Source organism: Octopus bimaculoides, chromosome 25 (genome assembly GCF_046866305.1).
Source record: "Octopus bimaculoides isolate indiv1 chromosome 25, ASM4686630v1, whole genome shotgun sequence".
In the NCBI taxonomy this organism is placed as follows: domain Eukaryota; kingdom Metazoa; phylum Mollusca; class Cephalopoda; order Octopoda; family Octopodidae; genus Octopus; species Octopus bimaculoides.
Window position 1 is genome coordinate 13334606 of NC_142952.1, and position 25264 is coordinate 13359869.

General features: G+C 39.9%; 1 protein-coding gene across 1 annotated transcript in view; it reads left to right on the forward strand.

Moving 5' to 3' along the window:
• Positions 1 to 5185: 5185 nt before the first annotated feature.
• The window catches only part of LOC106882744 (dihydropyrimidine dehydrogenase [NADP(+)]), a 69784-nt gene continuing 49705 nt past the window's right edge, over positions 5186 to 25264 (forward strand). Inside the window, exons 1-3 of the mRNA XM_089341851.1 lie at positions 5186 to 5279; positions 19241 to 19351; positions 21885 to 21967. Coding sequence (XP_089197977.1) covers positions 5244 to 5279; positions 19241 to 19351; positions 21885 to 21967 — 230 coding nt within the window. The 5' untranslated portion in view covers positions 5186 to 5243. The remainder of the gene's footprint in view (positions 5280 to 19240; positions 19352 to 21884; positions 21968 to 25264) is intronic.

Genomic DNA, 25264 nt, shown 5'->3' on the forward strand with positions numbered 1-25264 from the left:
TCCCTCCTCCTCATGTCCCTCCTCCTCATGTCCCTCCTCCTCATGTCCCTCCTCCTCATCTCCCTCCTCCTCATCTCTCTGCTGCTCCTCCTCCTCATTCTCTTCCTCCTCATCTCCTTCCTCCCTCCTCCTTCTCCTCTTCCTTCTCCTTCTCCTCATCATTTCAACTGCCACTTCTTCATGCTTGTATGGGTAAGTCAGTGTTTATAGAAGCAGATTTTATTTTTCTACGGCCTGATGCGCTTCCTGTCGCTAACTCTCACCTGTTTCCAAGCCAGGTAAGCATTTCCCCATGACTCTATGGCCGGATATGTTTTCCCAGAACAATGGAAATGACTGATGCTGCTTGTATGACAGTCACACTCGTTTACAACTACCACGCGATGTCAAGGCACATTACACACGCGCGCACGCACACATACAAACACACATATACAACGGGCTTCTTTCAGTTTCCGACTACCAAACCCACTCACAAGACTTTGGTTGACTCGAGACACTCACACAAATTGTTACCTAGTCAAATGGTAGTGACAACAACATGATCATACCAGCTATATTCATCGACTGCGAATTTACATGGCGAATTTCCTTTAATTAAGAGACTGCAGTCGATTAAAACTTTTGTTCTTAGTCACGTCTTCGTGCACAGTATTGCAGTTAAGCATCCTTTGAACACTATTCCGGTTCGTACCGTGTGCTAAAAGCTTAACCGAAATATATGGTGTTGGACATACAATGAAGACAGGAGACTGTCACTGTTGATCAACTTAAGCAGGCTTTTGTCGAGTCAGGGTCCCTACTACAATGATATTCTTTCTCATCTGTCACAATCGAATAATCGAAACAAGAAAATAATGCATTATTCAACAACAAAGTAACTCATACAGATAAGGTAACCAAAAGTGACAGAAGATAAACGAGGCCGAGGAGATGTGTGAGGTCTTTCAGGAGCACTTCCCCCAGCTTTTAGGTGTGGGCGGCGGACCGAACATTAGGAGGGACCTAACGTATTTCCTCACCGGACTGCCGCGCCTATCGGGACAGGACGCGGAGCGTTGTGAAGGGCCGATCACACCTGAGGAGGTAATTGAGGTTATGGCGGACTGCGGCGCGCGTAAGGCGCCAGGACTGGATGGTCTACCTTATGAACTGTATAAAAGTATGCCATTCGGGCACCTGCTGGCGAATGTCTACACGAACTGGCAGCAGAATGGGTTCATTCCCAGATCTGTGCGCCGGGGAGTGATGACGCTTGTCAGAAAGGACCCGAACAAGGGGGGATGCATTGATAATTTTCGGCCCATCACTCTGCTAAACACGAAGATTTTGGCCAAAGTGTTATCGAAAAGATTGGCGCGTGTCGCGGATGGCTTGATCGGGAAGGCACAGACATGTGCCATTCCCAGTAGATCCATCCAGGATAATCTCTATCTTATACAGTACACTATAGAGGGGTTTAATAACGATTCTGGCAAGGGAGGGGCAGTGGTCCATTTAGACCAATCAAAGGCTCTTGATAGGGTCAACCATCATTACTTGGTGTCTGTTCTGGCGCAGTTTGGCCTGGGTCTTGGCTTACTCAGGTGGATCATTGAAATTTATCACAACATCGACTCGGTAGTTCGGGTGAACGGCTTTTTATCTAAGCTGTTCAGCATCAAACGCTCGGTTCGTCAAGGGTGTCCGCTCTCCCCGCTTTTGTATGTAATGGCTCTTGAGCCATTGCTGCGAAAATTGAGCGACATCACGAGACAGCCAGGTTGTGGAGAGTCGGTTTCAGCGTACGCGGATGACATCACCATCATCGTAACCGCAATGCATCAACTACAGAGGGTAGGCAAGGCCATTGAGGAATACTAGACGGTGGCAGGAGCAAAGGTTAATCATGAAAAGCCAGTCGGCTTGCAGCTCGGCACCTGGAGAGGCAAGTCGATGCCTGCTGACAGCGTCGTGGGACGTTGGACGGAGGGTCCGATTAAGTTGCTAGGCGTCTGGTTTGGACCAGGCCTCCAAATAGAGAAGAACTGGGCCGAGGTAGCGAGCAGGGTGGCCCACATAGCCAAGACCTGGTCTTGGCGGTGGCTATCCCTGAAAGGGAGGGCGGAGGTGGCCAGTGTGTTCATCGCATCGGTCATCACCTACCGCCTAACCGTCGTTCCCTGCCCTGATTCGTGATTGAGCAAGCTGGAAAGACAGCTCTTCTGCTTCTTGTGGAAGGGTTCGAATCCGCTTGTGAGACGCTCTATTTGCTGCCAACAACCGTTAAAGGGTGGGCTAGGGATGCCTTGGATGATGATACGCAGGCACGCGCTGAGGTTGAGGCATCTGTGGCTCCATCTGGATGGTGATCGGGTGTGGTCTCCGCTGGCGAAACAGATGTTTCCCAAGTTCACTTGTTTCGGTGGACTGGATACCTGGTTCTATCGTAGATCGAAGTTGGGTACATGGTTCACGGAGTGTCGTAAGGCCCTCCGGATATACCATCTCTCGGGCGACGCCTGCGGTAGTGGTTCTACCACATTCTTCTATAGAGGGTTGGTAGAGGCGAAATGTGACGATACCTTGGGGGAAGCCCTAGGTCTCGACGATAATCAGCTGGGCAGTTTGTTCCAACGTACATTCGGGCCGAAGACACTGGATAACTTCCAGAAGTCTTTGGCATGGCAATGTTACCGAGGAGCCTTACCTGTCCGGGACAAGCTCGCAAGGCATGGTGGCCCTGGCCCACCGACCTGTCCAAGATGTGGGGCGGGACAGGGAAACCGTCCCGCACGCTTTGTTCAGTGTTCGGAGATGTCAGATGTGTGGGTTTATGCCGAACAACTGTTGTCAAGTACAGGAAGAGTACAGCTATCAACTGAGTCAATAGTAGATATTGACCCACCGGATTTCCTATCGAAAGAAGGTAAGAATTGCTTTCTCATCGTGGTAGCAAATGCGAGAGAGGTGATTTTGAAGACGCGAATGAAAGGGTTAATAACAGGCATTTTTTAAATCTCTGGCCCTGCCTTGGTGAATTTCTTCACTTTCCACTTAAGAAGGAAAATACGGTTAGATAAAAAACGCCTGTCCGCGAAAATGTTCCAAGATCGATGGAAGAATATCGCCGAATGTTGCGTATGGATGGAACCGCAGGAAGAAGAAGACACCTGCCCAAAGTGTTATGCAGTGGGATTGAACCCAGAGCAATGTAGTTGGGAAGCAAACTGCTTTCCTTACAACCACGCCTGATACGTATGTATATATTCACGACTTAAAAGGAATTGAAAGTGTAATAATAAAAAAAAAAACTGGCATTTAGTATTTAACAGAATTTCACACATCTCAGTCTCTCTATTATTTCTCTATTGCCCATAAGGGGACAAACAAGGACAGACAAAGGGATAAAGTCGATTACATCGACCCCAGTGCGTAACTGGTACTTATTTAATTGATCTCCAAAGGATGAATCACAAAGTCGACCTCTGCGGAATTTGAACTCAAAACATAAAGACAGAAAATACCGCTAAGCATTTCGCCCGGCGTGCTAACGTTTCTTATTTCTTTATTGCCCACAAGGGGCTTAACATAAAGGGGACAAACAAAGATAGACAAAGGGATAAAGTCGATTACATCGACGCCAGTGCGTAACTGGTACTTAATTTATCGACCCTGAAAAGATGAAAGGCAAAGTCGACCTCGGCGGAGTTTGAACACAGAACTTAACGGCAGACGAAATACCTATTTCTTTACTGCCCACAAGGGGCTACACACAGAGGGGACAAACAAGGACAGACAAACGGATTAAGTCGATTATATCGACCCCAGTGCGTAACTGGTACTTAATTTATCGACCCCGAAAGGATGAAAGGCAAAGTCGACCTCGGCGGAGTTTGAACTCAGAACTTAACGGCAGACGAAATACCGCTAACCTCGTTTGGCGTGCTTGCGTTACGGCCAGACGCCTTGCCTAATTCTCTCTATAAACCCTTAAAAGCAGGTCACCGTGTGTGTGTGTAGTTTTAAGTGCAGTCACTTAGTGTCAGTGGAAAGCTGGAGTGATACATATATATATATATATATACAAGGGAGTGTCATAGATAAAGAGTTATTAGCAGAAAGTGTGGGTTCAATGCATAATGTCTTAATAGAGAAATAGCAAATGAAAGAGAAAGAGAAAGATAAACGGAATGAGAGAAATGATTATAGACAAATTAACAGTAATAGAGTAATACACATGCGCACACACACACACACATACATATATATATATATATATATATATATATATATATATATATATATATATATATATATATATATATATATATATATATATATATATATATATGTGTCTATTTATCTATCTGTCTTCCTCTATCTTCCCATCTACCCCTCTGTCCTGGCCTCTACTTCACTGCTTCTGTCCCTTCCTCCTTGTTCCACTTCCTCCCTCCACCATCCTCTCTGCTCTCGTGTGACCTGTGGTCAACTTTCTTTTCACTCCAGCCGCTGTGAAGGCAAGACGAACTACTAGCGTTCTACCTCAGATTTGCGTTTGGCCGTACGGCTTTTGAATGTTGTTTTCACTGTCCATTTTTTCCTGTCTTGGTTTGTGTTTGCCACCTTGGAATCCTCTGTGTAGTGGGTTGATCCACTACTCAGGAAGAGACTATTCTAGAGTACGTTCTGTCTTGTCTTCGAAACGTCTAGATAGAATAGAGACAGCTGATGAAGGGATATTCCAAGTGGCTTTCCGTTTTCCTATGTGTTCGTTCCGTTGTCTGTAGTTTATTGTTCTAACGTCCTGTACCCTGATATGCATGTATATACACATGTAGATGTAAGTATGTACATATATGTGTGTATACATGTATATATATTCTTTGTATTATATATATATATATATATATATATATATATATATATATATATATATATATATATAGAGAGAGAGAGAGAGAGAGAGAGAGAGAGAGAGAAACAATAAATAGAAAGATAGTGGGAAAAGAGGAACATTGAATAGAAAGATAGAGAGTGAAAGGAGGGTAACAATAAATAGAAAAATAGAGAGAGAGGAGGGGTGGACAAAAGAATATAAACTAAAGCGGAGAGAGAGAGAGAGAGAATGTAAATGAAGGAGTGAAGTGGAGGCTGTTTTGACAGTGAAGTTGTATTTTAAACGTAAACAGCGATAAGATTCAGTATTGTGTGACTCGGGAGTACTTTGTACACAACACTGTTTCACTTCAGCTAAAATCATGTCTAAGGTATCTTTCGACCCCCCAGATATCGAGGTACACGCATATATTTCTATCTGTTGATTTTTTTTTTTTCCAATATTATTAATTATTTTCTTCTCTTTTTGCGTATCATTTATTGTTTATATACGATAGATTTCATGTTTTTACGTTTCCCTCTTGTCTTGTTTATAACATGTGTAGAGTTAACAACTTGCATCTCGTATAGAGATTTTGGAACTAGCTATTTTGCTTGCTATATATATATATATACATACATACATACGTATATACATTTTCTCACATAGATTTGTTTACGACGTATTCATGTGTGCGTTTGATATATATACATGTCACATCCTCATATTCATTTATTTATGGTAAGTGTGTTTGTGTGTTATATAATATACAACGCACACATACCATATACAATGTATATGTATGTATGCATGTATATATGTGTTTATGTCTGTGTACATATATAAATGTAGATGAATATTATAATGTGTGTTCGTGTACAATGTGTATGTTGCACATATATGTTTGAGTTTGTGTATAAATATATATGTAGGTTTATTTCTATATGTGTATGTTATAAGCTAACACCAAACTTAATTAAACTGTTGTCCCCGTTAGATACATATGACTATTATTATCCCTTAACCGTGTCTTTAACAACAGACATCAGAAGCAACAAAAACAGGGGCCGAATTATCGACTAGATTGTCTCTGGAAGTTCCATGTCTCATGGGGAAAAGAAAGGGAGAATTTCACTTGCCCATAATTTATGGGAGGACTTTTAGGGACTGCTGGGGTTTTTCTTTTTTTGTGTTCAATAATAATAAAAATTTTCAAATTTTCGAATTTCAGTGGGAGTTGGATGCTAATCATTTACGTCGGTCCTAAATCTACACAAAGTTGATAATAATACTTTTTTAAAAATTATTATTATCAACAACAATGCCGCCTTTTGGTTTCTAACTTAGGCACACGGTTAGCAGTTTTTGAGGGAAGGAGTTAGTCGATTCTGCTAGTTCACCGCCAAAGTAAGATTGAAAATAAAGTTTACTTTTGTATACATCCACTTCGTTTAAATTTGAAAAAGTTTTCTCTCCTCCCCACTCCATCTATTTAAAAAAAAAATTGCAATGTCACTATGACACCGCGAAGATTCGAAATTATATTTCTTATTCGAACAATATTCTAGTCTCTCTCTCTCTCTCACGTTTACATTTCTGTGACGCCCCTCCCCTGAGCATGTGCTTATTTTGCGTAATGGTTAATCCAGTGCTGGTCACAGGCTACATGTAGATCAAACTTCTCTCACTCAATGCTTGCCTATCTATCTAGCTGTCGTTTCGTCTGTCTATCTTAGCTAGCTATCGTTTATCTATCTATCGATCGATCTGCCCTTCTGCCTATCTACTTAATTATCTACCTATCTAGTTTTATATCTACTTCTATATCCATAAACGTTTTATACATCCTAAATCTCTTACATCCATGAATATTTAAAAACTTTTATGTCTCTAAATCTATCACGAAAATTATACGTCCTCGTAATCGACTATTTTTTTTTTTTTAGTTTCCGTTTACTAAATCCACTCAAGGCTTTGGTGAGCCTGAGACCATAGTAGAAGATACTTGCCCAAGGTGCCACGCAGTGGGACTTCTTCCCACACAGCCATGAACTGGTGTTGCCGAAATTGTCTATGATCTACAATAGATAGCTTAACAAACACTTTCTCTGTCTGTCTGTCTGTCTGTCTGTCTCTCTCTCTCTCACACACACTTACACACACGTTTACATTGTATACATCAACTCAGCCAGCGATTAGTTGACACAGCTTCTCATGCTTTCCCTGATGAGAAGGTTACAATTTTAATATCAAAGATCCCTATGGATCACACAGGTTGTAATCCTTTGAAACATATGTAGGAATAAAGTATGCAATTATAACATGCGTTTTCTCCATTCCTTAAATTCTTAAATATATATATATATATATACACATATACATACATACATATATATATTTCAAAGGATTACAACCTGTGTGATCCATAGGGATCTTTGATATTAAAATTATATATATATATATATATTTCAATTTCCGTCTACCAAATCCACTCACAAGGTTTTGATCAGCCCAAGGATATAGTAGAAGGCACTTGTTTAAGGTGTAAGGTGTCATGCAGTGAGACTGAACTTGGTAGCAAGCTTCTTACCACATATTCACCTTAAAAAAGACTTGTGATGTGTCAGTATTTATGTGTGCATTCTTTTATTCTGCGGCCGTGCTGGAGTACCGCCTTTAGTCGAAGAAATCGACCCCAGGACTTATTCTTTGTGAGCCTAGTACTTATTCTATCGGTCCTTTTTGCTGAACCGCTAAGTTACGGGGATGTAAACGCCACCATCGGTTGTCAAGCGATGGGGGGGGGAACAAACACAGGCACACAAACACACACACACACATATATATATATATATATATATATATATATATATATATATATATATATATATACGACGACGAGCTTCTTTTAGTTTCCGTCTACCATATCCACTCACAAGATTTTGGTTGGCCCGCGGTTATAGCAGAAGACACTTGCCCAAGGTGCCACGCAGTGAGACTGAACCTGGAACCATGTGGTTAGTAAGCAAGCTACTTACCTCACAGCCTTGCTTTTTTTTTTTTTCTTTCTTTCTTTCTTTTTCGCATTCAATTCCGATATAATCATAATCTACACTCTCTGAAAGGTACTTGTCGAAAATTTCATTAAACACCGATTTATTATAAAACATTTTCCGACTTTGTATTTTCATAATCAGAGGGACCCCTCCTACAAATAACAGCTTACTCTCAAAAACAGGACAGTTAGCCATTTCATACGGTTCGAAATATTAACTTAAATTTCAAAAACTTTCCACATTATTGTGTATTTGTTCTTTCCTAACTTCTCTCGTCCACACTGTTTATTTTTTGTTATATAAATAATCTGTAGCCTCTGAAACGATGAGGGTTTTTCTCTTCGTCAGGATCCTCCTTCACTGAAATATCATATGATGCTCTGCCAGTGTGTGGCTGTTCCAGTGTCCCAACCTCGCCATCACTTGCGTTAATGCCGTGAGTACTTTAGGGTAGGGGTACTATACATCCCTATTTTCCAGGACATGTCTTGGATTCAGGTGGCAAAATATGTGTCCGGGAAGAATTTTAATAATTCTTCAAAGATCCGGAGTTTCATCTTCTAACACTTGAAAAATTGTAATGACTGTGACGAAAGTAGCATTGAGTTTTTTGATAATGACTCTGACGAAGTTACTTTTTCAGGTCGTTCAATTGTTCTCAACCTATCAATGGGTCAATTGAGTAAGCTTATCAATAACGAACCTATATTGATTACTAGACGCAGTTGTAAGTCAAATTTACTACAATAAAGGAAAATATTTAATGATCATTATCTTGTCCCATTTTGTATTATATATATAACACCAAAGGTCTAAGGTGTGTCGTGCAGTGGTAACAGTGGGGCTGTCCTAGATTCTGACTCAAATATGACACTTATTTTAGGAGTGTCTCAACATTTTTCTAGAATGGGACCGTAGTCTCCCACTGACGCGGTATAGAATTGAGGTAGTGCGCATACTTCAACGCTTTCTCCCCCCCCCCCTCTCCCCCCCTCTCCCCCCCCTCTCCCCCCCTCTCCCCCCCCTCTCCCCCTCTCTCTCTCTCCCTTTCTACTTGCTGGTTGTTTGCTTTGATAAATTACGTTCTTTTTCATTAAATTACTGCGTATAAACTGCATCGAAAAATGAAAATGAAACTTCCTTCTTCGAATTATTATGATGAATTCTGAAGTCAGTTTTCTTAGAATTCGTATGAAGAATTCTAGAGTTAGTTTTCTTAGAATTCGTATGAAGAATTCTAGAGTTAGTTTTCTTAGAATCCGAATCCAGAGGTCGGAATTTTTTGTTGTAAGGATTTATTAAACGAAATGTTTTAAGTCTTTAGAATAGGTGTATTATGTGAGTGACCCTTTTGTCTTGAAAGGGTTAATAGAATAGCTTTTATATTTTGTTTCAATCATTGAAGGGGATTTTTGTCAACTCAACACCCAATATTTCTTTTTTTTTTTTAGGTTTAGCATTTATTATACCGATTTCTTTTGCCGAACGGTAAACAAACCGATGGAGTTTCTGATCAGGACGCCCGCATCAGTTGAATTTTCTCCGTTTTGGCGGGGATTTTTCCAATGTTTTTGTAAGGATCGTGCGATCAGGAGATGGTGACGAGGAATGACTCCTTTAGCACATCGCACGGTCGATACGAATAACAAATACGAAAAGAGGATAAATGAGTATAAGTGCCAAAAGAAGAGAGACACAACCGGTAGAAGGTTTAAGAGAAGATTTTATTGATATGTCAACTTGTATGTCTGTGTGTGTGAGTGCGACACGTTGTTGTTGGCACTCCGTCGCTTACTATGTCGAGGGTTCCAGTTGATCCGATCAACGGAACAGCCTGCTCGTGAAATTAACGTGCAAGTGGCTGAGCACTCCACAGACACGTGTACCCTTAACGTAGTTCTCAGGGAGATTCAGCGTGACACAGTGTGACAAGGCTGGCCCTTTGAATTACAGGCACAACAGAAACAGGAAGTAAGAGTGAGAGAAAGTTGTGGTGAAAGAGTACAGCAGGGTTCGCCACCATCCCCTGCCGGAGCCTCGTGGAGCTTTCGGTGTTTTCGCTCAATAAACACTCACAATGCCCGGTCTGGGAATCGAAACCGCGATCCTATGACCGCGAGTCCGCTGCCCTAACCACTGGGCCATTGCGCCTCTACGAGTGCGACATATAAACACAATAATAGACAGGCCGTCACGCAAACAAAGTGTATGTGTATACAAACGTGTGTGTATGTGTGTGCGAGAAATACAGAGCATAGAAAAGAGTCTATGAGACCGTTAGAAGAAAGTCCGGGCACAAGGATGGAAAATACCAGTTCGTATTCAAGGTACACAGTAGTTGCGGTGCTGTAACAAGAAGTTGTGGCGGCAATGCAGAGCCGAGGAAGAGGCACATGTCGTGAGAGGAAGTTGTGGCTTCAATGCTGCGCCCGGTTACTTGGTACAGGAGATCTCGCAGGTTGTATTCGCTGTTAACCATGGTGAAGTAAATCACAAACAGTGAGGTGATAGAACCTGTGTTGGTGGTGTGTACGTAGAGACGTTGGTAGCCAAGAAGATGATGGTGGTGACGAAGATGGAGTTTGCTGTAAGCTGTTGGTTGAGTGTTGAGTCTCCATGGGGCTGCTGTTGTTATCGCTGGAACTGGCTGTGTGCTCTGTGGTCAGTGGCTAGACCTCAGAAGGTCTGGAGCCGAGAAGGCTGACAAAATTGTGACGGTGAAAAGCTAGCTATTTATACCATACTATCGGCTCGAACACTATGTAATGTTACGGATGTGTATACTGCATACCTGACTGTACTATGTTTACATCACAATAAAGACTTTTAATGGAACAATACCATATAACCCACTCATCTGTAGGAGTGGCTGTGTGGTAAGTAGCTTGCTTACCAACCACATGGTTCTGGGTTCAGTCCCACTGCGTGGAACCTTGAGCAAGTGTCTTCTACTATAGCCTCGGGCCAACCAAAACTTTGTGAGTGGATTTGGTAGATGGAAACTGAAAAAAGCCCATCGTATGTGTTTGTGTGTCTGTGTTTGTCACTTTCACCATTGCTTGACAACCGATGCTTGTGTGTTTATGTCCCCGTAACTTAGCAGTTTGGCAAAAGGATCCGATAGAATAAGTGCCAGGCTTGCAAAGAATATGTCCTGGGTTCGATTTCTTCAACTAAAGGTGGTGCTCCAGCATGGTTACAGTCAAATGATTGAAACAAATAAAAGAATATATATATACATACACTTACACGAACATACATACATGCACACATATACAAACACGTATATACATACACACACACACACAATCACACACATATCATCATCATCATCATCATCATTTAATGTCTGCCTTCCATGCTGGTATGGGTTGGGCAGTTTGACAGGCGCTGGCCGGGCAAAAGACTGCACCAGACTTCTGTGTCTAGGAAGGGTAGGTTGGTGTTAGGAAGGACATCCAGCCACAAAAACTGTGCCAAAACAGACCCAGAAGTCTGGTGCAGTCTTCTACCTGGCCAGCCCCTGTCAAACCGTCCAAACCATGCCAACATGGAAGGTGGATGTTAAACGACGATGATAATATGTGTTTGTGTGTGCATGTATATGTATATATGCGTGTATGTATGTGTCTGTGTGTGAGTGTATCTATGTATTAAGGTTTTTAACCCTAAGTATATAGTGAGGTCTGCTGATGAGAATTAACCCTTTAGCATTCAGATTACTCTGTCAAATGCAATATATATATTCATTCATATTGATTTGAATTAATCATGCATTATCTTGTAGCTTTGAGATTTCAATGATGTGGTTGCTTATGTCTTGAATGACATTGTAAGTGAGGTGTGGGGTGGCAGATCTGGCCAGGTTTAACATCAATCAAACAAAAAATGTTGGGCCGGATGTGGCCGGTTTAAATGCTATAGGGTTAAGGGAGGTAATCTCAAAATTCGAAATCAGTTGATCCAGGAATATCTATTGCCTCCTCCTGCGGCTTTTTGCTGAGATTGTAAGTTACTTTCTTTGCTCGTCGCCCGATTTCTGTTGTGCCTATTGTATTTCCAGTAAATTGGTGGTTATTAGAGGTTTTCTCGGCTCTGATTTTTACAGCTATGCTGGCACCTCATGTTGCCCTCAATTATAATTATAAATTAATTATGAGATTTTGGATTTGTCATTTATCAGCTTTTGCTTGCTGGCCACTTATATTGTTGTTATTATTTATTAATAATAACTAATAATAATATCTATATAAATATTTTTTGAATATTCATTCATTGATGAAATTCATATATATATATATATATATTTATATATTTGATCCTTTATATTGAACACTCAATATTTCATCTACATTCAATACTTTCTTTCATGGTGCCATCCATTTTTATTTTATTTTATTTTATATTATATATTGTATATTATATTATATATTGTATATTCCATATTCTATACCCCACATTGGTTCTGCAGGAATATAAATAAAACATAAAAAACAGACAGTGTTGGAACTCTTTTAAACTAAATAATATATATATATATATATATTGGAGGGTTTGGAGGTGATGTACAGGAATTATATATTAGAAAAAATAATAATCAGGTACTCAGATGTCTGGATGGTTGTATATTTACAGATTTTTATTCATCTGTCACATGTTTTATAAATTAGCGCTTTCACCTAGTCTTGTAGGTTTATCAAAAATTTTATATTATTATTTTTTCTAATATATATATATATATATATATATATATATATATATATATATATATATGGGCGTGTGTGTATGTATGTATGTATAAATTGGTCCTTTTGACAAAGGATGAGACCAATACTGGTAGTGGTGTCACATAAAATGCACTGGTGCTGGTGCTATGTAAAAAACACCCAGTACACTCTGTAGAGTGGTTGGTGTTAGGAAGGGCATCCAGTCATAGAAACCATGCCAGAACAGACTAAGGAACCTGATGTGGCCCCTGGCCTTACCAGCTCCTTTTGAGCTGTCCAACCCATGCCAGATTGGAAAAGGGACGTTAATTGATGATGATATATATATATATATATATATATATATATATATAAAAGAAGCCTCTTTCAGTTTCTCTTTACCAAATCCACTCACAAAGCTTTGGTCGGCTGGGGGACTATAGTAGAAGACACTTGCCCTAAGTGTCATGCAGTGGGACTGAACCTGGAAACATGTGGTTGGGAAGCAAGCTTTTCAACCACACTGTCACAACTGCTCCTATTGTGCTGTATCTATGCATAAGATCTTTATGCAGATCCAAATTTCACTTCTTTGTATGATGTAGGTTGCTGATAAAATCATTTTGTACCAATTGTTTAAACCAGCCACCTCTAGCCAAAGTAGTCTATCTGATTTAAGTCCAACCAACAAGATCTTGCCTTTTACACCTATCCCACAATGTCATTCTATAAATGAAAAACAATCACATCATCACAATCTCCAAGTTAAGAGATAATGTATGATTAATTCAAAATAATGTGAATAAATGAGTATTACATTTGACTGAGTAATCTGAATGCTAAAGAGTTAACTTCTACTGTAACTAATATGATTTCACCATCAATAAGATTTGATTAGGATAAGGCCACGCAAATGTACCTGTCAGTCATTGTAGAAAGGGATTGGGAGCCCCCCCCCTTACCCAAAGGGAACATTCATATATTTAACATGCACACACACATGCACATTACTTTACAATTCATCCCATGGTACAAGAAAGGACCCTAGTCCCATTCTTTTTAGGCTTGTTAGTACATCTCACTTTGCTTGATAAAGCCTTATAAAAGGCATTGCCTTTTATGTCTAGGTGGCTACACAAAATTAACCATTATTCTTTGCAACATGTTTTCTATAACTCTAAATGTGTGTGTGTGTGTGTGTGTGTGTGTGTGTGTGTGTTGGCACTCCGTCGCTTACGACGTCGAGGGTTCCTGTTGATCCGATCGACAGAACAGCCTGCTCATGATATGAGCAGCCTGAGCACTCCACAGACACGTGTACCCTTAACGTAGTTCTCGGGAAGATTCAGCGTGACACAGTGTGACAAGGCTGACCCTTTGAATTACAGGCACAACAGAAACAGGAAGTAAGAGTGAGAGAAAGTTGTGGTGAAAGAGTACAGCAGGGTTCGCCACCATCCCCTGCCGGAGCCTCATGGAGCTTTAGATGTTTTCACTCAATAAACACTCTCAACACCTGGTCTGGGAATCGAAACTGCGATCCTATGACCGCGAGTTTGCTGCCCTAACGACTGGGCCATTGTGCCTCCACATAACTCTAAATATACTCTTATAAAGCAGGCTTACATTTTATAGATTTTAGAGTCCTTCAAACTAAATTTGTCTAATTGTCCATTGGAGCTAGAGTTTAGCAAAATCCACTGAGCCTCACAGCTTTGTGGGTCATTGAATTTTGCTAAACTGTCCAACCCATACCAGTATGGAAACCAGACGTTAAATGACAAGGGTTCAGCTGTCTGTCTGTCCCCCTCACTCTCTCTCTCTCTGGTGGCACGTAAAAAACACCATTTTGAGCGTGGCCATTGCCAGTACCGCCGGACCGGCCCTCGTGCCAGTGGCACGTAAAAAGCACCCACTACACTCACGGAGTGGTTGGCGTTAGGAAGGGCATCCAGCTGTAGAAACTCTGCCAGATCAGATTGGAGTTTGGTGTAGCCATCTGGTTCGCCAGTCTCCAGTCAAATCGTCCAACCCATGCTAGCATGGAAAGCAGACGTTAAACGATGATGATGGTGATATATATATATATATATATATATATATATATATATATATATATATATATATACATACACACACACACACACACACGCATATATACATGCATATGTACCATATATTTCGGTGTATACGGCGACCTACAGATAATACAACCCCAAAATCTGAGTAAATGTTCATGACTTTAGCTAATATCTGAGGTATAAGACTGACTTTTAAATTACAAAACCTGCCTAAGTTTAAGGATAGCCGAAGCGACAGTGTAAAAGTTACCATATCGTATAAAATACCAGGTATTAATTAAAGACGATGTTATTAGAAATGTTATTTTACTTGCCGTATCTATGAAACAATATATCATATTAACATAAATTTGTATAAGGTGATGAAACTGATTCTTTCTTTAAAGCTGTCGATCGTAACATCGTAAACAAATGCCAGTTCATGCGACCGAATTATTTGAAACATTTAAAGTAGCTGATGACTGATGAGTTCATTATATCAACAAACAGCTTTCTTCTTCTTCTGTTTAAGGCGCTTCAACTACAATGGTAGTTTTCACTTCTTTTTCTCTCTGATTCAGTCTGTTCTTGACTCTCCTACCAACCAGATACAATTCTAAAATGCTTTTTATACTCAACCTACCCATGGCGCTGCCCAAAAGAACAAAAAAAACGAAGAAAATACGAAGCAAGTTTTAAACTGAAAGTTATTGAAGTTGCCAAGGCATCTAACAACTGTGCTGCTGTGAGAACATTTGATATGACTGAGAAGATGGTAAGAGATTGGAGAAAGAATGAAGATGATTTAAGAAACATGTCAAAACTGAAATGTGGAATGAGAAGAAGAAGCACTTGTTGGTCAGAGTTGGAAGATCATATTTGCAAGTGAGTACTTGAACTGAGACAGGATGAATACGTAGTAACGCGAAATGAAATAAGATCATATGCATTAAAATGGGCAAAAGCCAACCAAGGCAAAAGCCAGGACTTTAAAGCAACAGGAGGCTGGTGCAGTCGTTTCATGAATAGAAAGAATCTTGTGATACATCAAAAAACTAAAATCGCTCAAAAGCAACCAAGAGACCTTGACCATAAAGTTACCAATTTTCATCGATTTATTATTGGGATGAGGCAAAGACATCAGTTTCCTATGTCATGTATCGGAAACATGGATGAGACCCCATTAAACTTTGACATGATGGGTGATAGAATGGTTGACATGAAAGGCGCTAAGACCGTGCATGTTAGCGGCATGGGTCATGAAAAGACAAGGTTTATGGTCGTGTTATTGTGCATGGCTAACGGAATGAAACTGAAACCCATGATAATTTTTAAGCGAAAAACTAAGCTGAAAATAAATTTTCGTTCTGGAGTATTTGTTCATTTTCACGAAAAAGGATAGATGGATGAGAATGGCGTAAATTTGTGGATAGAAAATAGTTGGAGCAGACATCCAGTTGGGATAAAAAAGGGGAAAAAAAGGAAAGAAATCTATTGGTTTGGTATATATTTCGTAGCCGCATAATAGAGAACACTAAGGCCAGATTATCACGAATTAATACTGATATTGTAGTTATACCTGGTGGTCTGACCTCTTTACTGCAGCCACTAGATTCTAATTGGGACCCTTACGATGAAACTGGAAATGACGATTTGCTTGACAAACTTTTTGCGTCAGATGATGATTGTAGCAATTTTGAAGGATTAAATGTTTGAAACATATCTAAATAACTATGTGTGTGTGTGTGGTATTTTTTTGTGTTATTTCTATTAAAATTGATAATCTTAGTGAAACGTGTTTTGTAATACTTTTTATTAAAATTTGTAATCTTAGTGAGAAATAAAAGGTTTTCTGTGGATTGTAGATTTTTAGGTAATGGCAATTCTATTACATTATTAGTGTTGTATATTAATGCGAATTGTTTTAAATACAAGTGCTTACATCGGTAGTTACTGCACAGAGGCTGTCGTCAGTATTAAATTAAAGTTAGGCCTGGTTTTCTGTACAAATACACCACAAGATGTAAAGTTCACTTTTTGTTACTGTTATACAGGGTCTGGCAAAATGATCTGACACATTTTTGGATTTAAAAAAAAAATAAAAGAAGTAAAGAAACAAAAAAAAATAATTTATTTTTGAAAAGTACATATAATGCCATTTTGTTTCATTTGGTTTTAAAAATTAAATCAGTCAAATGGGAGCCATCATTGTCCACACACTGTCGAAGGCGTTCATGAAAGTTGTCCATAACTCGGCGGATCATTTCATGAGGAATGGCAGCAATTTCTTGACGAATGGCATCTTTAAGTTGTTCAATAGATCGAGGGCGATTGATGTATACCTTTGACTTGAAGTATCCCCAGGGGGAAAAATCGCAAGGATTTAAATCAGATGATTGGGCAGGCCAACCGATGTCACCACGCAATGAGATTAAATGACCAGGAAACATCTCCCTCAAAATTCCCATCGCACGTCGAGAAGTGTGGGCTGTTGCCCCATCCTGTTGAAACCAAACATTTTCCGTATCGTGGAGCATATTCAATTTGGGTCTGAGAAAATTCTCTAGCATCTCACAATATCGATCAGAGTTCACAGTCACTGTAACGTTGTCTTCTTCAAAGAAGTACGGACCCCATATACCGAATTCTGATACCGCACACCACACAGTCACCCGAGGAGAATGCAAAGGGCGTTCATGCAACTCACGAGGGTTGTTTTTGGCCCAGTATCTGAAGTTTTGCTTATTCACTGCGGCAAACGAAACAAACAAAACAAAATGGCATTATATGTACCTTTCGAAAATGAAAAAAACTTTTTTGTAACTTTAATTTATTTGCCTTTTATTAAACCTACAAATGTGTCGGATCATTTTGCCGGACCCTGTATAAGACAACCCTCAATTTTGGTGTGATTTTTGGGCTCTAAAAGGTTGTCTTATACACCAAAATATACAGTATATATATATATATGTATATATATATATATATATATATATACACACATATATATATAAGTGAGAGAAAGAATAAGTTCAAGTAGAACAGTTCAAACTTTTTGAGGAGTCCAGAAAGAGGAAATATTTCTTATAAATATTCATCATATCCAACATCTCTTCTCCATTTTTATTATTATTTATAGTGTAACTTTTTACTGTATATACACACACACACATGCATGAGGGTGCATGACTCAGTGATTAAAGTGTCAGGCTTACAATGTTGAGGTTGGGGGTTCAATTCCCAGACTGGGTTGTGTGTAGTGTGCTTGAGCAAGAGACTTGTCCAAGATGCTACACTGTGAAACTGAACCCAGAAGATCTTTCTTTTACTTGTTTCAGTCACTTGACTATGGCCATCCCTTGAAGAATTTTTAATTGAATGAATCGACTCCAGTACCTAGTATTTTAATTTTTTTTAAGCCTGAAACTTATCTCATTAGTTTCTTTTGTCATACAAAGAAGTTACAGGGATGTAAACCCACCAACACCAGTTGTCAAGTGAGGGGACTGGTACAGACATAAAGACATACACACAATGAGCTTCTTTCAGCTTCCGTCTACAAAACCCCCTCACAAAGCTTTGTTGGCCTGAGGCTATAGCAGAAGATAGTATTTATATAATGTTTCTCTATCATTGTTTCTTTCTCTCTTTATTGCTTGATTTCTCTCTCTATTCCCTGAAAGAATCAAAGCTATCATCCAAGGAAACTATTGATGAGCTGTGTTACCTAAAAGAACAAAGAAAAAAAAAAAACATTTAATTTAATCCTTTAGCATCTAAGCTGGCCATATCCAGTCTAAATATTCAACCTGCTTTATGTTCGAACTAATCAGATCTGGCCCTCATACTTATCCAACTATGTCATTCTAAAAATATACAATCATATCATTGAAAACCCTAAGCAACAAGATAATGTATGATTAATTCAAAACAGTGTGAATAAATAAGGATTTCATTGGACAGAATAATCTGAATGCTAAAGGGTTCAGGTGCAAAAATTAAATAACTTTTTATTCCTTTAGGTGAGCGCATTTCTGAGATTTCATGATTAACCCATGAACTGCTGGGATTTTGCTGTATGTAACACGAGCTGCTGAACCTATTTTAGGTAAAGGTCAACATCGATCTATCACTTGAAAAAAATACTCAGTGTTTCTTAACACCTTCTGTGATTGGCTACACTGTTTCTGGGGTGAAAGGGTATCATGTGCATACATTATACGTCATCAAAATTAGGTCAGATCATGCCCTACTTCCGTGGCCTGTCGCACTGTCACGTTGGCCACTGAGGTGGCCTATCACACTGTTGCGTTCGCCACTGAGGTGGCCTATCGCAGTTTATGGGTTAATGATGACAATGATGACTTAAAATTTTCTTTGTGAGGAATGTATTCAATGAAAGTGGCCCAAGTATATAAATGGTTATTACTGTAAGATTTGAAACCAGAGAGTTGTGTAATGAGACTAAATACTCTATAAGTACTTAGTCTGGTGATGATGATGATGGTGGTGGTGACAGTGATGGTTATATAATGTTGTCCTTTTTTTTCCTTTCAGAATATATTGTCATTAAACCCATTGACACCTCGTTTTGCCAATGTGAAAGCGACAACTGAGACCAAAAAATACAAAAAACTATGGAAGAGAAATGACAACAAAAATTGCAATGTAAGTTGAATTTGAGTTTTCAGTCAGTAACTGGATCTTATATTTAACTATAGATTGTAGATATTCCACTTAAGGACTCCTTGATCTTATATTTAACTATACATTGTAGATGTGTCACATAAGGATAACTATCTCTATTCCTTTCTATTTTCTCTGATTTCTGCCTCTGTTTTATTGTTTCTGTGTCATTATCCATCAGTATTCGTCTCTTCAGTTGGTGGACATGTATATGTCTCTAGCAGTAATATTTGGTGATTCCAAAAGCACCTAGGAATTGAAACTGGATTGCTATGTCCATCAATCAGGATTTTTGATTGGGATTAATAATGTTAGCACATGACTGACCAGTCAGATCTTTGGCCGAGATCACTACATCAACGTGCATGCTATTTGTTCAATTATTGGTGACATCAGTAAGAAACTGCCTACTTGGACTGCTGTGAAACAGGATCATATCAGCAAGTTGTTTCTTGCACTTCTTTTTCATCAACAGAAACTATAAATACAATTCTCTTGCCACTAGCAAGTAGTGGTGACATATACCTGTCATACTGCCAGACAGACCACTCACGCTACAGTCATTCCTAGCACACAAATACTTCATAAATTGTTGAACTGTTTTAACTTGGTGTAAACATTCTTCTGTCATAGATCATGATGGTAATACATTATTTAGTTTAACAATATAATAAATGTTTTGTTTATGTAGAATACCTAAACAGAATTTGTGTTCTTACATTCATTGATATCAATTCGACTCAACTCATCCAAATTGTTTCACTAGTGACCACTCAAAACAGAAATACTCTTATTGTTACATTCCGGTATATGTGTGAGGGTTATGTGAAGGCTCATGGCTCACTGGTTAGAGTGTCAGGCTCACAATCATGCGGTAATGAGTTTGATTCTCAGATGGACCTATGTGTTGTGTTCTTGAGCAAGACACTTTATTTCATGTTGCTCAGGTTCACTCAGGTGTAGAAATGGGTTGCAACATCATGGCTTTTGCCTTTCCAATCCACCAAGGTCAACTTTGCCCTTCATCCTTTCAGGGTCGAATAATTAAGTACCAGTGAAACACTGGAGTCAATGTAATTGACTAGTCCCCTCCCCCAAAATTCCAGGACTTATGCCTATAGTTGAAAGGATTATTATTATTATTTATTAAGGTGGCAAGCTGACAAAATCGTTAGCACATGGGACAAAATGCTTGGCTGCATTTTGCCCATCTTTATGTGCTCTGAGTTTAAATTCTCCCGAGGTTGACTTTGCCTTTTATCCCTTCAGGGTCGATGAAATAAGTACCAGTTGAACACTGGGGTTCGATGTTATCAATTTACCCCCTCCCTCACCAAAATTGTTGTTCTTGTGCCAAAAATTAAAACCATTATTATTATCAATTAGCAAGCTGGCAGAATCATTAGCATGCTGGGAAAGATGGTTAGCAGTAATCATCCATCTTTACATTCTGAGTTCAAATTCTGCTGAAGTTGATTTTGTTTATCATCCTTTCAGGGTGAATAAAATAAAGTACTAGTTGAGTAAGTACAAGGGTCAATGTAATCAATTTATTGCCTCCCCACAAACTGTTGACTGCTAAGTTGTCTGGTCCACCATGTGAAATCACATCTTACCTGTCAACTTCAACCTGTGAACTGAAACATCGGTGTAACCCCACCCCCACCTATTCTCACTTTGAAGTTATATTTATTCTCTTCATCCCTTTCATCCCAAAGCCATGTAATGACTTTGATATATTTATAGTTATGAAACTTGAAGTAATGCAGTTAATACATGTATGTATGTGTGTGTGTATGCATGCATGCATGCGTTTACCGTAAATCCTCGAGTATAGTCCACCCTTGAGTATAATACGCAGGGGATTTTTAGGGGGGCTGTACCTCTGAAAAACCTAAACCTTGTGTATAATACGCACCCCTTCTCTAACTTGAGTCAATGAGGTCTATATAACGTCCTTGGTTTGTAAACGTATATACGGTAACGTCCTTTATTATTATTGCATATATAACATAATGCAAACATGTAGCCTTTTTGTGCACTTTGTTTGCAGAAAGTAAAGAAATAACAGTAATAACGTCAGTGAAAAATAAATATTAAATAAATTGCCTTTACATATTTATCACTATCAGTTACAAGCCCGACATCACAAAATGCGCCTGAATAAACATTGCCGGACAGCAAATAGAGACTCGGACATTGCTTAGAAAATGTTTTTCATTTTTAACCTCGTATATAGTATGCATTAGAAATTTTGACCTTTAAATTTTGGGAAAAAAGTGCGGATTATACTCGAGGATTTACGGTATGTAAATATATATGATATGATATATATTTATAAAGCATGTAAAAAGCACCCACTACACTCTCGGAGTGGTTATTAGAAAAGCATCCAGCTGTAGAAACCTTTTGCCAGATCAGATTGGAGCCTGGTGCCAGCATAGAAAGCAGATGTTAAACGGTGATGATGATGATATGTATATATATTGTAATCTGTATATTCTTCCTTTTGTAGTCATGTCACAATTATTTCAAAGACTTCAGTGATATCAAACCCACCACCTTAAGTGAAAGAGCTGCTCTCAGGGAAGCAGGAAGGTTAGTGATGTTGTACTTAAACCTATTTTTACAACCCTGCCCACCAGATATTTTGTTTTGATCCTTTGATTCTTTTATGCTTATATGAAAGTTACAGAGAGGGTCATAGCCCAACTAATTAGGGAGCGAATCAATTTAGATGAGATGCAGTTTGGGTTCGTGCCAGGTAAAAGCACTACTGATGCCTTATTCCTAGTGAGACAGTTGCAAGAGAAATACCTAGCCAAGGATAAACCTCTGTACCTGGCTTTCGTTGACATGGAGAAAGCCTTTGACAGGGTCCCCCGATCCCTTATCTGGTGGTCAATGAGGAAACTTGGGATAGAAGAATGGCTAGTGAGAGCTGTGCGAGCCATGTACAGAGATGCGGCCAGTAAGGTGAGGGTTGGAAATGAGTACAGCAATGAATTCCGGGTAGAGGTAGGGGTCCACCAAGGTTCCGTCCTCAGCCCCCTATTATTTACCATAGTCCTCCAGGCAATCACAGAGGAGTTCAAGACAGGTTGCCCCTGGGAGCTCCTCTATGCTGATGACCTTGCCCTAATTGCGGAGTCACTATCAGAACTAGAGGAGAAGTTTCAGGTGTGGAAGCAAGGTCTAGAATTGAAGGGCCTTAAAGTCAACCTAGCTAAAACCAAAATCCTAATAAGTAGGAAGGTAGATAAAACACAAACCCCTTCAGGTAGATGGCCCTGCTCAGTATGTAGAAAAGGAGTAGGTAGTAACTCTATAAGATGTACCCGGTGCAAGCTATGGACACATAAGAGGTGCAGCAACATCAAAGGCAGGTTAACTAGCAAGTTAGTTTTTGTTTGTGGCAGATGTTCAGGTGCAATAAAGACTGCAAACAAACAGGAAACAACTTCTATCTCATTCCAGGGTGAAAAACTAGAGGTAGTCGATAGCTTCCGCTATCTGGGCGACCAAGTTAGTAGTGGGGGTGGGTGCGCTGAAAGTGTAGCTGCTAGAATAAGAATAGCCTGGGCAAAGTTTAGAGAGCTCTTACCCCTGCTGGCGACAAAGGGACTCTCACTCAGAGTAAAAGGCAGACTGTATGACGCATGCGTACGAACAACCATGCTACATGGCAGTGAAACATGGGCTGTAACTGCTGAGGACATACGTAAGCTCGCAAGGAATGAAGCCAGTATGCTCCGTTGGATGTGTAATGTCAATGTGAATACCCGTCAGAGTGTAAGTATCTTGAGAGAAAAGCTGAACATTAGAAGCATCAGTTGTGGCGTGCAAGAGAGACGATTGCGCTGGTATGGACATGTGGTGAGAATGGAGGAGGATAGCTGCGTGAAAAAGTGCCACACCCTAACAGTTGAGGGAACCCGTGGAAGAGGTAGGCCCAGGAAGACCTGGGCTGAGGTGGTGAGGCAAGACCTTCGTACATTGGGCCTCACCGAGGCGATGACTACGGACCGAGACCTTTGGAAATGGGCTGTGCGTGAGAAGACCCGGCAAGCCAAGTAAGATCGTTGCCAGTGCCCCTGGACTGGTTCTTGTGCGGGTGGCACATGAGATGCACCATTTTGAGCGTGGCCGTTGCCAGTACCGCCTGACTGGCTCCTGTAGGATTTTCGAGCGAGATCGTTGCCAGTGCCCCTGGACTGGCTTGTGCGGGTGGCACATAAAAGACACCATTTCGAGCGTGGCCGTTTTCGTGCGGGTGACACGTAAAAGCACCCACTACACTCTCTGAGTGGTTGGCGTTAGGAAGGGCATCCAGCTGTAGAAACTCTGCCAAATCAGACTGGAGCCTGGTGTTGCCATCCGGTTTCACCAGTCCTCAGTCAAATCGTCCAACCCATGCTAGCATGGAAAGCGGACGTTAAACGATGATGATGATGATGATGATGTCATTAGACTGTGGTTATGCTGGGCCAGCAACTTTGAGGGTTTTTAGTCAATTATATCAATGCTCATGTAGAATACTCATTTATCAGTCTCAGTGGGTCAGGATCAAGTTGCTGAGTTTACTTTATGAGTGACGTCTCTTCAGAAATTACCTTCCTTGAGGTGTAACTACCAGTATACCCCTCCCCACACATGCATTTTATGTGTGTATATTTGTGTTATATGTATATGTGTATATATTTGTGTGTATATATATATATATATATATATATATATATATATATATATATTTGTGTTGCATATATATATATTTGTGTTAAGGGCATCCAGCTGTAGAAACTCTGCCAAATTAGATTGGAGCCTGGTGTTGCCATCCGGTTTCACCAGTCCTCAGTCAAATCGTCCAACCCATGCTAGCATGGAAAGCGGACGTTAAACGATGATGATGATATATGTGTGTGTATATATATATATATATATATTTGTGTTATATATTTGGAGAGTATGTGGAGTCTTTCCTTTTTGTAATTGTGTGTATTCCACCACTTGTAGATGCCCATTGGCTGTAGTTTGCCAACTGGGTGTGTAGGAGACAAGCTTTCTCTAGGCCACCTTTTCTAGTACCCTTTCCATGTGTAGCAAGCGGTGCTCTCCCTAGATAGTAAGGCTGCTTGGTCATTCAAGATGCCTCCTATTGACGTTGTTGTCTCATGAATAAATGCATACATTTGGATGAATGCATAAACAGGTCAACCAACACTCCAACTCAACCACATATTTACAAAGACCAGGAACCCTCTTAAGTCAAAAGGTGTTGTTGCTTTGTTAGCAGCTGGCTTGAACTTTCTCAAGATGACCTTAAATAGAACTCAAAGAAAAGTCATTCATACTTGCATACATGTGTGTGTGTGTGTGTGTGTGTGTGTGTGTGTGTGTGTGTGTGTGTGTGTGTGCACATGTATTTGAACTGCAAACGGAATCAAGACATACGAGGTCTGATCAATACGTATCTGGACTGTTGCTATAGTAACGAAGCTAAAGCACACAGAGTGAAGCTGCTTGGCACAGATTAACCCTGAACTCTGTTGTGCATGTGCACTAAGTTTTAACATTATAGTTTGCTTCTGCTGTTTACAACAGTGCTTGAAAGAAGGTGTGTAGCATGTGATCATCACATTGACCATGACAGAAAGTTGTCATGGTGATACCTGCTCAGAGGCCTACGCAAAGTTGCAGAAAGTGTGAGGAGAGGAGTGTATGAGCTGCACACAAGTGTACGAGTGGTTCAGACGTTTCCAAGATGGCCAAAAAAAACGTCAATATTGACAAATGTTTTGGGAGACCCGCAACCAGCAGAACTGAGAAAAATACCGCAGATGTGTGTGCAGCTGTGAGGGGGAAATCATCAAATCACCATCTGTGAGTTATCAGAGG